The 15,908-nt window shown below is 50.1% G+C and overlaps 2 protein-coding genes across 5 annotated transcripts in view; one reads left to right on the top strand and one right to left on the bottom strand.

Annotated features, from left to right (window-relative positions):
* Positions 1-2,324: 2,324 nt before the first annotated feature.
* Positions 2,325-11,193, top strand: Pex11g (peroxisomal biogenesis factor 11 gamma). 2 transcript variants are annotated; one of them, XM_028779744.1, is made up of 5 exons: positions 2,325-2,433; positions 3,969-4,157; positions 5,986-6,164; positions 9,711-9,773; positions 10,555-11,193. In XM_028779744.1, exons 1-5 carry the CDS (start codon positions 2,374-2,376, stop codon positions 10,787-10,789), a joined length of 726 nt encoding a protein of 241 aa, XP_028635577.1. In that variant the 5' UTR covers positions 2,325-2,373; the 3' UTR covers positions 10,790-11,193. The 2 variants fall into 2 exon arrangements, with proteins under 2 accessions (XP_028635577.1, XP_028635576.1); XM_028779743.1 differs by having other exon boundaries at positions 2,345-2,433; positions 10,552-11,193.
* A 2,099-nt stretch (positions 11,194-13,292) lies between these two features.
* LOC114631385 (rho guanine nucleotide exchange factor 18) overlaps positions 13,293-15,908 on the bottom strand; it is a 64,966-nt gene continuing 62,350 nt past the window's right edge. For all 3 annotated transcript variants that reach the window (XM_028779706.1, XM_028779705.1, XM_028779704.1), the window contains one exon: positions 13,293-15,869. In XM_028779706.1, the coding sequence (XP_028635539.1) occupies positions 15,706-15,869 (164 nt within the window). In that variant the 3' untranslated portion in view covers positions 13,293-15,705. The remainder of the gene's footprint in view (positions 15,870-15,908) is intronic.

Raw genomic sequence — 15,908 nt, 5'->3', positions numbered from 1 at the left:
TCTCAACCTGTAGGTGGCGACTCCCACAAGGCTCCCATATCAGATAGCCTGCATATTGGATATTCACATTATCATTTATAACAGTAGCAAAATTACACTTATGAAGTAGCAAAGAACGTTGTGGTTAGGAGTTCGTACAACATGAGGAGCTGTATTAGAAGGGCTGAGAACCACTTCTATAGAAGCAAACAAGGGCTGAAGAGATGGCCAAGGAGTTACTTAAGCACATATCTCTCCTCCAGAGGACCAAAGTTTGTTTTTCACCTCCTACATCAGCCAGGCATCTCAGAGCAGTCTGTAACTCTAGCTCCAGATTCAATGCTTCTGCCCTCTGAGGCCACCCACACATGTGGTCTTGAGAGCATATGATCACAGGAGCACACATCATGCACACGCACATACACACACACATGCACACACATGCACACACACATACACACATATACACAATGCACACACACATATGCACGCACACATGCACACACACATACACACATATACACACACATGCACACACACATGCACACATACACACACATATGCACACACACATGCACACACACATGCACACACAAAGAGCTGATGGGGAGAGGACACTGTCCAAATAGCTAGGCTGCCTACCAGTTAAGCAGGAAGCTCCGGGCATCCAGCTTTCCCAGTCATCCTCCAGTCTGGGGCAGCTTTTCAGAGATTTATGCATCACCCTGCTCCTGTAAGAAACCTTAATAGACTCACTGCTTCACCACATTAGACTTGAGTGAACTCATTCCTTTGTTCAGTGTTGGGTCTTTCCTTTTCCAACTGAGCTATATCCCTAACTTCCTACTCAATAAGCCTTACTGCCTAACCTTTATCTAGCCTTTATCCGCCTACCCCTAACTCACTACCCTGAGAAACTTTTCTTTGTCACTTCAAGAGTCCTGTTCTGGGACCGAGGGTGGGGCATTGTGGATGTGGCTCAGGAGGTAGAACATTAGCTTAGCATGTAGAAAGCTCTGGGTTCCAACCCAGCACTGTACCAGCCGGACTTGGTGGCACACACTGGTCATGCCAGCACTTCTGAGATGGAGGCAGGAGGATCAGGAGTCCAAGGTCAGTCTTGGCTACAGATTAATTCAGTTGGAGTCCAGCCTGGACTACATAAGATCCTGTTTCAAAACAAATATTCAAAATACTAGTGTCTTCCCTCCTCCGAACAAAACAAAGCAAAACAAAACACAGCTGGTTAAAGTGAATCCTCTGGTGCCAGGTCCAGGTAGATATGGAAACACCTTTAATTGGTCAATTTTTGTCCTTCCTGGAAAGAAGAGTAGAAAGCCAGGCAGTGGTGGTGCACGCCTTTAATCCCAGCACTTGGGAGGCAAAGGCAGGTAGATCTCTGAGTCTGAGAACAGAGAAACCCTGTCTCAAAAAACCAAAACCAAAACAACAACCAAAAAAAAGAGTGGAGGAGAACTTTGAATATTTTGTAGTTGTTTTTATACACATACACACACACCCATGCACACACACCACACTGTAACCATGGGGGTCAGAGGACAGCTTGCCCAAAGTCAGTTCTTACCTTTGACCATGCCAGTCCCAAAGATGGAACTCATGTGTTCAGGCTTGACCTACATGCGGCTCTACCCACTGCGCCATCCTGCTTGCCTGGAGCTCCCTATGTATATCTGGCTGGCTTGGAACTCACTGAGAACCTCTGCCCCCTGAATGCTGGGATTAAAGGCACTTGTCCCCTGCCAGGCTCACTTTTCTTCTAAAGGTGCCTTGTAGTAGCCAAGTGGCATCTAATGATGTCCTGGAGCCTTGTGCCAGATGCCTGTCACTCAGCACTTGGGAGACTGAATAAGGAGTGTAAAGCCAGTTTGAATACGTGGTGAGTTCAAGGATAGCTTAAGATACTTGAGGTCCTTAAAAAAACAAACAAAATCTAATCATCTTTCAAAGAAAATGAAAATCAAGATGCCTTGTGACACCAGTCACAGATGCTCAGAACAGACAAGCTGATAAAGCCTGCCTGTGAAGCAGACAAGTGAAGGAGAAATCCCTTTTGTGTGGATCTGACACGTGTTTTGCTTGGATTTTCTTTCAGCCGCCCCCCGTGGGAAATGAATTAATTTTTGAAACATTTTGCCTGTGGAGTTGCCTAAGCAGCCGTGGAGCAGGCTGCAATAGGCTTAGAAGGTCATTCTGGGTGCCCGTGGGCAGGGAGGACAGACGTGGCAGCAATGTATTTGCAAACTGGGTTCAGGTTTGCACGCCTACAAGGCAACAGTACTCGGACAAAGGGCGGGCAGTTGCGCCTGCGCGGACCTTCGGACCTTTCTGAAAGGAGTTTGACCCCGCCCTGGGTGACATCACGATCGAGTTGCCATGGCTCTGCTGAACGGTCTGGCTTCCGCGCTGGAGTCCTACAGGGGCCGGGACCGCCTGGTGAGAGGAAGTCTGGGGCTGTGGCGGGACAGAGTGACCTGGAGTTTGGTCAGGACTCAGAGATGAGGAAAACAGGCCAGAGAGGGGGTCCTAAAGGGACCGGTTTCGGCAGGCTGGTGTCTTACATGAGAACCTTCTACCTCAGCTTCCTGAATTGCTGGGATTACAGGTGTGTGCCATCACACACAGCTTGAAACTAATAAGTTCTGACAAGCGAATGAAATAATAAAAGATCTGGGACTGTAGCCCACGGCTTTCCTAGCATAGACGAAACCATAAGGTCTGTCCTCAGCACCACATAAACCAGATATGTTGGCACAAGCCTGTGATCTCGGCTCTCATGATGGAAAAGATCAGTAGTTCAAGGCCAGCCTGGGTTACATGCTACCCTGTTTCAAAACAAAAGAAGCAAAGATACAAGAGTGCGAAGCCTGTCTCCCTGTTGTAAATCTCCTATTGAATGGCCTCCTCTAAAGTCTTCCAAGCAAATTGCTATTTTGCCTCCTAGGGCAGCTAAAGCCATGGCTAAGCCAGGTAGAGCCTTGTGCCCCTGCCTGTGGGCAAAGGAGAGCCCAGGAAGTGGGAATAGTTTTGTTTTCTTTGAACCTGTCTTTTCAACCATTGGTGAGCAAGCTAGCCCTCTAATGGGACTCTCCAAGGCAACTCTTTTTCCCCCTCTCCTTCCCTCCCTTCCTCTTCCCTCTCCTCCCCTTTTCTTGGTCTTTCAGGTTGCCACACAGCTCAGGCTGACCTTGAACTTTCTTGTCCTGCCTCAGCTCCCCAAGTACTGGCTGGGATGACAGGTGTGCCTCACCACATCTGGATGTGATACCTTTTGAATTTTGATGTCAAGCTCTTAACCTCTTCCAAGCCTGGGCTGTTGGCCCAATTGGTAGAGTGCTTATGTAGCATACAGGACTTGGTTTCAGTCCCTGGCACACCAGATGCTTGTACACCTCTCATTCCAGAGTTTGGGAGGTGGAAGCAGGAGGATCAGGAATTTTACTCATGAACACCGTGTATGGTTAGCCTGGGCTATGTGAGATCTTGTCTCAAATTAACAAATTACTATAAAGTTACGTCTTTTAAAAAAAGGAAGAGAGAAAGAAAGGTTTCAGTTTTAGCCAAGTTTAGTGCCTCATGCTCGTTATTACAGCCCTGTGGATTCTGAGACAGGGGAATGACAGTGACTTGCTGAGCTATGTGGTGAGTGAGGTGAAAGTGAGACCCAGCCTCAGTAACCAAAAGAAATGAAATGTAGAAACCTTTCAGATTGGGTTGGGAGTTTGTTGACTCTCAGAACTTTCTGGTTCTGGTTTTGAGACAGGGTCTCAGTAGCCCAGGCTGGCCTTGAACTTGGGGGTGATCCTCCTGCCTTAGTCTTTCAAGTACTGAGAAGTATAGGCCCGAGCCACCATCCTCAGCAACTCTTCCAACCCTTTCCAGCTTCCATCCTAAAGGGCCCATGGCTGGGTGGTGGGGATTGCAGCTCAGCCATGATTGGGACCATGGTAACCGCTTCTGGTCTCCCACAGATCCGGACACTGGGGTATGGCTGCCAGCTCATCGGTGGGGTCCTAGTGGAACAATGTCCCACCAGGTCCGAAGTGGGAAGGCGCTTGCTGGTGGTGTCAGCCCAGCTCAGTCATTGCAGGACTGTCTTGCGACTCTTTGATGACCTGGCCATGTTTGTCTACACTAAGCAGTATGGCCTGGGGACAGAGGTAACAGGGTTAATGGGGCTCAAGGGAGAGGGGACTAGAACCTCCCGAGGAACAGGAGCAATGGCTTCCGTGGGCATTCAAAGGGCTTGCTCCAAAGTGCTTCCTACTGGGTCATCTGATTTCTTATGGCAGTATTGGCCACAGAACATGTTACTCAAGCACTTTATTGTTAAGCCACATAACTGCCTCTCACTGGGGGATTCTAGGCAGGGGCTCTGCTGCTGAGCCACGCCCCAGCCTCAGTAGGTAGGTAAAAATGCTGACTATACAAAATTGATCACCCGAGTTTAGGTGGACTGAGAAAACACTCCTGAAAGTTATCTTTTGAACCCTCACACATGTGCACACCTCTCTCTCTCTCTCTCTCACACACACACACACACACACACACACACACACACACACACACTTTGAAAGTCCCCAAACCATGGGTGGTAGCCTACACTTGTAATCCTAGCACTTGAGAAATAGAGGCAAGTGGATCTGAGGTTTAAGATCTGGGCTGGGGAGATAGATCAGTTGGTGAAATAATTGTGTAATCCTGAGAACCTGAGTGTGATTCCTAAAACCCATGTAAAATAAACTGTGCGTGGAGACCTGTGTTTGTAATCCCATTCTGGAGAAGCATAGACAGGAGAATCCTTGGGGGATACCATTACCCAGGCAGCCTAGCCTGTTTAGTGAGCTTCAGGACTGTGAGAGAGACAGTCTCAAAACAAACAAACAAACAAAAACAGTATAGGCTGTGCAGATGGCTCAGTGGATAAAGTGCTTGCAGCACAAGTATGAGGACCTGAGTTCAAATCTCCAGGACTCATATAAATCTCGATAAGATAATGTCTCTGATGCTAGCATTTCTACAGGGAGGTGTACTATGGAGGCAGGAGAATCCCCAGAAGCATGAAGGACAGCTAGCTTGGTGAGAGGACTGGGGAGAAAGACTCTGCCCCAATCAAAATAGAAGACAAGGACTAACGACACCGAGGTTGTCTTCCGACCGCCACACACGTGCTGTGGACGCATGCACCTGTACTCTCATACAAGAGTGCGCACACGCTCCCCATACTGACACTCTTATGTTAGAGGAGTCTATAACTCCATCTCTAGAGAACCTCACACCCTTTTCTGGCCTCCAAAAGCACTTGCACCACCACTACTAGTACTTGACACACACACACACACACACACACACACACACACACACACACATCCCATATAGTTCAAGAGCATCCTTAGCTATAGAGTGAGTTTGAGACCAGCCTTGCATATATGAGACCCTGTCTTTAAAACAAGATTTCTGGGGCCAGACAGATGGCTCAGTGGTTAAGAGAGCCTATTGCTTAATCATGAGGCTCAGAATATGGTTCCCAGCACCCATTTATGGTCGCTCATAAAGGCCCCTACCTCCAGCTTCAAGGGATCCCATGCCCTCTTTTGGCCCTGGAGGGTACTGCACCCATATGGGTGTGTTTATATGTGTGCAACAGGCACAAATAAGTAAATGAAAAGTAACAACAATGACAAACTTTGGTGTCTATCCCAGTCCTCCTGCAATGTTTGTGGCTGGTATAAGGCTTGGGGTTTTGACAGCTCTCAAGGGGATTCCATTGCTTGAGTTGAGAGCCAGTGAGCTGTCCAAGGAGCATGAACAGAGGACGCCAGGCCTAGTTCTTTTCTTGCATAGCTGTTAGCAGTGGGTTGTACTGCCCAGGTACCAGGACACAGACAGTGGTCACGGGGAAGTCTTGTGGCACCAGAATGGGATCATCCTAAATGGGTAGTGGGGAGGTCTGACTTTCAGGCCCATCCTCACCTCTTGGTTTCCTAGGAGGAGGACATCTTCATCCGATGGTTGTCTGTCCTGAGTAACATGGCTGACCAGATGTACTATCCATGTGAGCATATTGCCTGGGCTGCCGATGCCAAGGTCCTCCAGGTGGACTCTGCTCGGTGGTGGACACTGAGTACAGCCCTCTGGACTCTCTCTCTCCTCCTTGGAGTTGTCAAGTAAGTGAAATCTGCCAGAGGGGCCACCTGAGGTCTCCAAGTGGTGTTACCTCAACAGAGGCCCAAAAGTTGGCAACTCTTCACCTATTGGAATTTCCTTCCTTATATTTATTATTTTTACTTTTGTGTTGGAATGTTTTGTCTGTATGTACGCCTGGGTACCCTGTGTGTACAGTGCCCCACGGGAAGCCAGAAGAGGATGTCATATCCCTGGAACTGGAATTACAGACAGTTGTGAGCTGCCCTGTGGGTGCTGGGAACCAAAACCAGGTCCTCTGCAAGAGCAGCCAGAGCTCTCAGCTGCTGAGTCCATGTCTGCAGCCCTTCCCCTGATGTTTGACCCTCTGTTTATTTCTGGTAAGGTAACTGCTGTAAAAGTCGGATACAAACAGGGTCATTTAAACAAACAACACAGCAGTTAGTTCACAGTACTAGTCAGAAGCTTGAAATCAGTTTCCATAGGGTAAAGTCCAGATGAGGCAAGGCCAGGCCCTTCTGCAGGCTCCACGGTGTATCCACTTGTGTCTCTGTGTAGCCAGCCCACATCCCTTTGCTTGTGGCCCCCTCCTCCTTCAAAGCTGGCACCTCAGAGTCTTAAGAGTGTATCTTTGCTTCTGATCCCCCACTTCTCTCTTCCTCTCTCACCGTAGTCACTCCCTCTTAATGGATGCATTTATTCTTGAAAGCTTTTAAAGAAAGATTTGATTTCTTATTACATTGATGGTTTAGTGCAGATGAGCGCATGCGCCTGTCCCAGAAGAGGACGCTGGAGTCTGTGGGGCTGGTTACCTGCTGCCCGGCGTGAATGCTGGGAACCGAATCCGCCCTCTGCAAGGGCAGTACACTCGCTTGTAGCCACTGAGTCCTTTCTCCAGTCCCATTAAACATGAGTTTATAGATTATGTGTGATTGTGTGTGAATGTGGTGGTGGTGCTGTGTGTGTGCGCGCGCGTGTGCGTGTGCCTGTGGGGGCAGGACAGAGGAGGACATGGAACTCTTGTTATTCTTTGCCTTTTCTGTTGAGGGCATGTCTTGGCCTGAACCCAGACCTTATATTTTTGGCTAGTTTGGCAGCCAGCAAGCCTCAGTGGCCCTCCTGTCCCCGCTCCTCAAGTGCTAAGGCACTTGGATTACTGGACTGTACAAGACCATACCCAGCTTGGGGTCATGAACTAAAGTCCTAATGGCTCTAGGCAATGCTCTTAACCATGGAGCCATCTCCCTTGCTCCCCATTGCTTTTCTTATGCCTGCATGTGCATGAGGGCGTGTGAGCATGAGGAAGCCGTGTGAGCATGAGGAGGCCATGTGATCGTGAGGAGGCCGTGTGAGCATGAGGAGGCCAGAGGCCAACCTGAGATGGCATTCCTCAATCATTGGCCTCTAAGTTTAATTTTTTATTATTTGATTTAAAATGTCTTTTAAACATTTGTGTGTGGGGCATGTCTGCACCATAGTGGACGAGTGCGGTTGTGGAGTTTGGGTTCTGGGGTTGGAACTCAGGTCCTTAGGATTTGTGGCAAGCACCCTTGCCTGCTGAGCCTCTACCTTTCCTTCCTTCCTTCCTTCCTTCCTTCCTTCCTTCCTTCCTTCCTTCCTTCCTTCCTTTCTTTCTTTCTTTCTTTCTTTCTTTCTTTCTTCCTCTTTCTTTCTTTCTTTCTTTCTTTCTTTCTTTCTTTCTTTCTTTCTTTCTTTCTTTCTTTCTTTCTTTCTCACTGCTCTGGGCCTCACCACCACCTTAGCTAAGCTGGCTGACCAGTGAGCACCTCCAGGTACCCTCAGGACTGAATTTTTTTTAAGGGTTATATCCCCAGCCTTTTTGCATATATATATATAGAATTTATTTTTGTGTGTGCTCGCATGCATGGTCCATCTGTGGAGGTCAGACAATTTGTGGGAGCTGGTTCTTTTCTTTCACCATGTGGATCCAGGGGATCAAACTTAGGGTACCAGGCTTGGCTGCAAATGCCTTTACCCTCTGAGTCACCTTGCCAGCTCCTCGCTTTACTTATTATTTTGAGCCAGGATATTATTATTATTCCAGGCAGGCCTTGAATTTAGATCTTCCTGCTTCAGTCCCCCAAGAGGATGGGACAAGAGGCCTGTGCCACCATGCCTGGCTCTGCCAGTTCATTTCCAGCCTTTGGATGTATGCTTGTCGGACATGCTCAGACAATATCCCTATGTCCTTTCATGAGTATGGTTTTCTTGCTGACCGCAGCTGACCTCCAAGGTCCCCTTACGCTTGCTGTCTGAGCTCCATGCACACTACTGACTATCTCTCAGCATTTAGAGACTCCAGAGTGGATATTTGGGCTGAGCTTTTAATGTACCCTGGCCGCTGCTTATCACTGGGAAGGACCACACCGATCCATGCTGGTGGGATCTAGATTAAGAGATGGGTCTCTCCTGGGCTAGGAATGTGGTTCAGCATGCACGAGGCCCTGGTTTTCATTCTCAGAAATTGTATAAAGCAAATGTGGTGGTCCATGCCTGTCATCTCAGAACTCAGAACAGAGGGCCAGGAAGAGGCAAGGGAAGTCAGGGCAGGGACTCAAGGCAGAGAAGCACAAGGAAACACTGCCTGCTGGCTCACTTACCGGTGCCATCACCTGCAGAGTTTGGATCTGGAACCCTGACCAGGGAGGGGAAGAGAATGAGGAAAGGATTGTGACATCAAGTGACAGAGACTTGGATACATGTACAGAAAAGTGGGGAGTCTGGTCTATATAGTGAGTGCTAGGGAAGCCAGGGTTACAGAGTGAAATCCTGTCTCAAAAACAGAACCAGCCAACCAACCATTATCTCTACTGAAAGGAAAGAAAAGCTGAGGTCAGGCAGGATGTGTGCATTCTAATGGAGTGGCACCTACTGCTGCTGTACCCTGGAACCTCCACTGATTATGTGCACATCGGGGGTTGGTGGGGGGTCAGCTAGTCTTAGGAGGAAGTGTCTGTAAGCAGCAGCCTCAGAGAGAGGAGGAAGCTGCAGTGGCTAGTTTTTCGACTCACTGGTCAATCATTTGTACTCAGACCCCCTGGGAAACCTTTGCAATTTCTTGAACCTCCTCCTTTTGGGAAGCATTGCCACTCCCATGGGGCTAAGGCACTGGAATCCTTGACATGGCTATACCCCTGTCAACAATGCTTACTTACTCAGGACTCCCCTCACTCAGGACTTCTTTGTTCTCTAGTAAATAATCTGACCCCACACCCCATATGCCCACAGGCTATTCTGATCCTTAATCAAGGCCTTCCTCTTAGATGATTCTAGGCTGAGTCAGTTTGACAATTAAAGCTAACTAGGACAGAACCCCAGCCTTTGCCCCACAAAGCGACAAGTCTTTCTTCCAAGGCACAGCTAGTCACTATGCAGGAGGCTGCAAGCAGGCCCATGACTGGCCACATATGGACAGTGGCCAGTCTCCGAGTTCCCTGGATTGAAGGCCATAGAGGCTCTTGCTGCCTTAGCTGCTGTGGGGAGCTGACCCCACCCCTCCCAGCTCGTCACGCTGCTCTGACAGAGCATCCCTGTCTCCTGTGTTGCAGGGCCCTGTGGAAAATGTTGAAGCTAAGACAGAAGCTGCGGAGCCCCACAGGCACCTTTGCAAGGTACCTTGTCCTAACCTCTCCTGCGAGGTGTATAGAATGGTCACCTCTCTGATCCATGCCCCTGCCGAGCTTTGCAGGGCTGATGTAGGAACTTTTTCCCTGGAGAGTTGTGAACAGATGCCTGCCAAGCCTCATAGGGTACCAATGACAAACTAAAGTATGGTTTAGTCAACTCAAACTTGTGGAACCCAGCAGAGCCTGAGTGTAGGTGACCTCCAAACAGCTGTTATCATTGGAAAGTCTCACTCCAGCATGGGTGACAACTTCCTCATAGCTTCATAGGACCTCCATGCAATCAGGGTAGAATTGCATGTAGTGAGGCTGGGAGGTCAGGAGGAGGCAGCTAAAGTGTCTGATGAAGGCCAGTGACCCCCCCCCCTCACCTCTCCACGTGAGGGAAAGTCAGCAGTCAACAGCGCTGATGGCTGTTAGGTCCAGGGATAGCTCACTACTAAAGAAGTGCTTGTGAGCACGTGTGTGTGTTAGGCATGTGGTGTGTGTTCACAGAGCATTGCTTCAGCCTCTGGGTGGGAAGTCCTGCTTTTCTCAGGTAGGGAAACAGGTTTGTCTGAATGAGGCCTATAGGCTGAGCCTTCGTGGCTGGATCCCATAGCAGGGTGGGTGAAGTTGAGACAACAGTCACATTTCCTATACTTCGTGCCCAAGGATTCTGAGGAGGTGTGGAATTGAGGCTGTAGGCCATTCTGTGCTTGCTTTTTCTCTGGGGGATATGGAAGGGGCAGGCAATGAATGGCTCTCTCCTCTTTGTCTCCCTCAGCAGCCAGCTGCCGAGGAGCAAGCGGAGGGCCATGGAGGCAAAGATATGCTCAGAGGTTTTAACTCTCCTCAGCAACCTGGCTGACCTGGCGAATGCTGTGCACTGGTTGCCCCGAGGTGTCCTGTGGGCTGGCCGCTTCCCTCCTTGGCTGGTGGGCCTCATGGGTACCATCTCCTCCATCCTCAGCATGTATCAAGCTGCCAGGGCCGACAGACAGGCGGAGGCAGACAGCCCTTGACGAGGCCCTGGAGTGGCAGGTGGAGAACACTGCTGCTCAACAGCACTCAGATCCCCAGTGGGCACCACTGGCCACGGGTGCATCCATAACTGTGTACTCCAGTGCTGGCCCCTGGGTGGGGTGGGAAAGGGGCCGAAATGAGATCTTCTCAGGCCCCAGCTAGGGGTTCAGGGGAAGCTACTCCTTTGGGGAGAAGGGGGCACATGAGAACCCCAGGTCTCCCAAATCCAAGGCCAGGTTTGCAAACTCCCTGGAGGACATCCCAGGAGGACACTGCTTGAACCTCCCACCTGCTGGCTTGCCTAAAGGTGAGTGGGAGAGAGATGCTGTGGCTCAGGTTGGGCTTTGGCAAAGCTGGACTATAGGAATGTCTATTAAATTTCTTGGTATGGTGCCAGTGTGTATATGAGGTGAATAGAGCAGTCGCACTCTGGCCTTCCCTCCCCGGGGCCTAAGTCACAAGGGCTGCTCTCACAGGTGCATTGAACATGAGGGAAACCACTCATTTCTGTTCCACCCCTCAGCCGACTGGCCTCAGTATCTTGACTACTGAGCCCAGGACTACCTGCAGTTCTCAGAGGGAAACTGGAGGCTGTTGCCTCCAGGAAGGCCACACCTAAATGAGGGACCTCAAGGGCCACAGAGTCCCCATTTAAGCTGGGGTCAGGGCATGGTTGTTGGCCTCTCTGACGACGTATAGATAGGTTTGTGTTCTATATCAGAGAGACCACGGTAGGTTGGGCCTTTTTTCCTTTTAAACAACTTTAAGTGTTTATTACATTTTAGTGTGTGTGTGTGTGTGTGTGTGTGTATGTGTGTGTGTGACGGCTCCCACCATCCAAGTCCTGGGGATCGAATTCAGCTTGTTAGGCTTGGCTGCGGGCACCTTTACTCACGGGGCCATTTCACCCATTCACGTGTATAGTTTTTGATCTGAAAGCCAAGAATGTTTGAGAGACTCTGGGTCCAGCCTAGGAGACAGCAGCCTTTGAACTTTACACGATACCAACCTTTTTTGTTTGTGTTCTGAGGCAGTCTGGCCACACAGGCAAGCCTGCTTCCCAGGTATAGAAATGTCTTTTCCTTCCCTTTCTCCCCCGTCCCTCCCAGTTTTTAGTACTGGGGGTGGATGACTCGTGTGTTCTATTGTCACAATACAATGCCCTCTAACCCCTACCCTTTTGGTGCTGGCCAAAGTCCAAGAAACTTTTTTTTTATAAGGAAGACAGGTGGTTGTGAACCACTGGGATGCTGGGACCACTTAGGGTAGTGGGGTGATGGGCCCTAGCAAAGCACTCCACCCTTTTGCTTGTGAGCACCTGTGCAGGGCTCATGGGTAGGCCAGGATCAGCTCCTATTTCTGGTGGTCCCACCTGAAGACTGAGTCCGTGAGGCCCTCAGAGCAGTACCTTACCTAGTCAGGGTGCCAGGAAAACAGGCTGAGCTTGGAGTCCAAGCCTTGCAAGAGAAGACCTTTGACATTAACCGTGTATGGTGCAGACATGGAACAAAAGGACAGAAAAGGCAGTTCCCGTGAGCTGTGCCGTGGCTCTAGACGGGGATGGTTCTGTCTCGTATGTACTAGCCAAGTCCTCCATCAAGAGCTCCAGTCCAAACACACTGAGACAAGGCCTTTCTTGGTCAGGTTGCTTTGAATTTACCATGTAAATTCAAAGGATGCTTGAAACTTCTTTGAGACAGGGCCTCACTATGTAGCCTTGCTTGGCCTCAAACTAAGAGATCTTTCTCTGCCTCCTGAGTGGTGGCGTTAAAGGTGTGTGCCACCATACCCAATTAAACTTTTATTTTTCAGAAAAAGACCTACTTGTGTATGTGTCCTAGTATATATACGAACCACATGCATGCCTGGTGCCTATGGAGGGTGGGTGCCCCATATCCAGTGCTCTTAAACACTGGACCATCCTTCCAGCCCCCAGACCTTAAACATAAATAAATAAATAAATAAATAAATAAATAAATAAATAATAAAAAATAAATATGCGTGTGAATGCAGGCGCGTGTACAGGTGAAAGGACGAACTTAGGTCGAGCAGCTTGAGACGGGCTCGTCATTGTTTACTGTGTGTACATCACGCTAGCTGGCCAGTCTCTGTGTCTGCTTCCTATCTTCTGTGAGTGCTGGGATTACAGATGCATGCCGCTCAGTCTGGCTTTTCCCTGGCTTAGGCGCTCACCCTTGCACAATGACAAGCACCTTATGCGCTGAGCCATCTCCCCAGCCCCACCTGACACTTCTGATCCTTTGCCTCCACCTCCTGAGTGCCGAGATTTCAACTGTGTACCACCAGGCCGAACTGGAAATAGACTAGGGCTTCATGTATGCTTGGCCAACGCTCTCCTAACTGAACCACACCCTTGGGTCTACCCATAGATAGCACTGGCACACCTCCTACATTCAAGTTCTTTATCAACAAAACCTTGGCAGGGCACAGCTCTATGCTCTGCATCCCCAGCCCCCAAAGAAGGTCTGTTTCAGCCTGAGATCCTTTGGATAATTTTATTGCTCGAATCTGGTCATAAGTTCTAGGGTGGTTCCAGAATACCCTGTTGCCAGGGTGCTCTGTTATCACTGTGAAAATAATCAAGGGTAGGCAAAGAATCACGGTCACAACTGACAGGGGATGCCACTCAACCTCAGAGACTGAATGCTGCTAGCTCACCGTCTTCACAAATGAGATCTTCCAGGAAGGAGCCCATGGCTGCTGGTGACACTGTCCTACTGTGTGCGGTACACAGCTGAGAACCACCTGGCCATCTGGCAGAGATAAGCTGAATCCTTCCTAAGGCCAAGTGGAGACCATTTGAACTTCTAAATCCAAAAAGTCATGGTGTCTGATGGTGAGCCTACCCAGCTCTGGTTGGGTACTGGAATGTTCTCTTCACAGAGTGGGAACTTAAAACTCAGCTTTCCTAAAGTGCTCTGATACATCTCAGTACAAAAGAAAAAAAAAAGGAAAAAAAAAACCCCAAAACACAAAACACTGATTAGCAACATGGCACAATGAGGTCTGGTAGATGTAGCTACACTCTGGACACACGACAGACAGGAAAGGACCAGAATAAGAGCTGTTCAGGTGCAGGGGTCCACAAGCCTAGGGATGAGGACGGGGATGGGGCACACCACTCCTGGCACTCTGAAGTCTAATATTAGAGACCACCACTTTCTGCACCCTGTTGCCTGCCAGCTGGAGGACTCTGGTACCCACATCCACAGTCGCTCCCTGAGCTCATGAATGCTTAAGTCTTGGCTCTGGAGGTCTCTGTTGCTCATGCCAGCAGCCTCTGACATGTCCCTGTTCCACAGTGGTGGGGATGGCCTGGCTGGCTGCATTAAGTATCACAGGGCAAGGCTCTTGGTAGTGGGTCCTTAGGATGCTGGGCTCTAGAGACTGTCCTTTTTGGGACTATGAACCATCAGTGGAGGACTTGGTCCTGCCTGTTAGTACTTCAGGGCAGGGTACAGCAGGGAAACCTGGTAAGGGATGATTCTGGACCTTGGGCAGGTCTAAATGTGGTAAGACCTGGAACTCAGATCTGCCCAGTTCTGGGAACAAGACTAGATCAGGCCAGCTACTGTCCCAACTCCTGCACAGGCTGAGGTGGTACCAAGATAGTCACCTGTGGCTACTTACTGGCAATGTCACTAGGCCATTCCTCCACATGTCCCTGAATGTGTTAGCTCTGCTTTTCTGGCAGGACACTGAAGGGACCAGGGAAAACCTCATTTCGCAGTGACCAGACACTGTCTGTCTGAGATATATACTGCCCTGCTGAACCTGGGGCTCTGCATCTCAGCTAAGGTGGATGGGAGGACATGGCAGGCGCCCTTTGAGAAGCAGAGCTGGAAAAACTCGGCCTACTACAAGGAGTGACAGTTGGTAACCCCTCTTCAGATTGATTTCTGAACCCACAGATCCAGTCCACTGCTCCATGGGTTGCCTGGGGCTGCCTGAGTCTGTCCAACCCTGTGGTCCTCTGTAGTTGCCCAGTTCACTTACTGGTCAAGGCTGTGGCCAGTGCCAGCTGCTGCTTTCAAAGTGGAGATTCGCTGGACTCCGGGTGATTCTAGTGCCTTCTGGTGCAAAATGACTCAGTTCAATCCAGAGATCCCTGGGAGTTATGGAGTCTGCCCCTGGACCTGCCTGCTCTGTCTCCTGGAGCCTGGGTCTTCTCAGACCTGCCTGCTCTGTCTCCTGGGGCCGGGGTCTTCTCAGACCTGCCTGCTCTGTCTCCTGGGGCTGGGGTTTTCTCAGACCTGCCTGCTCTGTCTCCTGGGGCCGGGGTTTTCTCAGACCTGCCTGCTCTGTGTCCTGGAGCCGGGGTTTTCTCAGACCTGACTGTTCTGTCTCCTGGGGCCGGGGTTTTCTCAGACCTGACTGCTCTGTGTCCTGGAGCCGGGGTCTTCTCAGACCTGACTGCTCTGTCTCCTGGGGCTGGGGTCTTCTCAGATCTGCCTGCTCTGTCTCCTGGGGCCAGGGTCTTCTCAGATCTGCCTGCTCTGTCTCCTGGGGCTGGGGTCTTCTCAGACCTGCCTGCTCTGTCTCCTGTTTCCCTAGCTTTGTACTTCCTATGTCTGGTTTAAAATAGCTCAGTGGTTTAGCTGGGGTTCCACTCTCAACTGAAAAGAACTTCGTTTGAGCTTATTTACATGCATATGCATAACTACGTGCATATGCATGTGTGTGTGTATGTTCAAGGGGATACCCATGTTCTACCACTAAATCTATAGAGAACTGTGAGACCCAAGACACCAACTGGGGACTCTCAGGTGAACAAGTGCCTGGCTGTGCTTGTGCAGGGGAAGGAGATGGCCAGACGGAACAGTCACCCATAGGATCCCCAGAGACATAAAGGGTTATCAGGACAGAAAGGGGTCTGCTCTCGGGGCCATGGCCCTCAGAAGAAGATGACGTCTTCCTTGCCAACTTCATCTGTGGTGGTGAGCGGTGTGGTTGGCAGCGAGGGAGCTGGGGAGGCAGGTGGCAGTGACGTGCCTCCGAACTTGAAGGCCTCAGGGGGTGTGGCAGCTGGGGCCGGGCTTGGGGCTGGGAAGCAGGGGTCTGGAAGAGAGTTGGGGGTGGTCACAGGAGTGTTAGATG

This window comes from Grammomys surdaster, unplaced genomic scaffold (genome assembly GCF_004785775.1).
Source record: "Grammomys surdaster isolate TR1022 unplaced genomic scaffold, NIH_TR_1.0 362, whole genome shotgun sequence".
Classification (NCBI taxonomy): domain Eukaryota; kingdom Metazoa; phylum Chordata; class Mammalia; order Rodentia; family Muridae; genus Grammomys; species Grammomys surdaster.
This window is presented reverse-complemented; position numbering and strand designations above follow the sequence as displayed.

Coding starts and splice junctions, on each gene's coding strand:
- Pex11g (XM_028779743.1), top strand. CDS start 2,374: ATGGCTCTGCTGAACGGTCTGGCTTCCGCGCTGGAGTCCTACAGGGGC. Junction 4,158..5,985: donor AGTATGGCCTGGGGACAGAG/GTAACAGGGTTA, acceptor TTGGTTTCCTAG/GAGGAGGACATCTTCATCCG. Junction 6,165..9,710: donor CTCCTCCTTGGAGTTGTCAA/GTAAGTGAAATC, acceptor CCTGTGTTGCAG/GGCCCTGTGGAAAATGTTGA.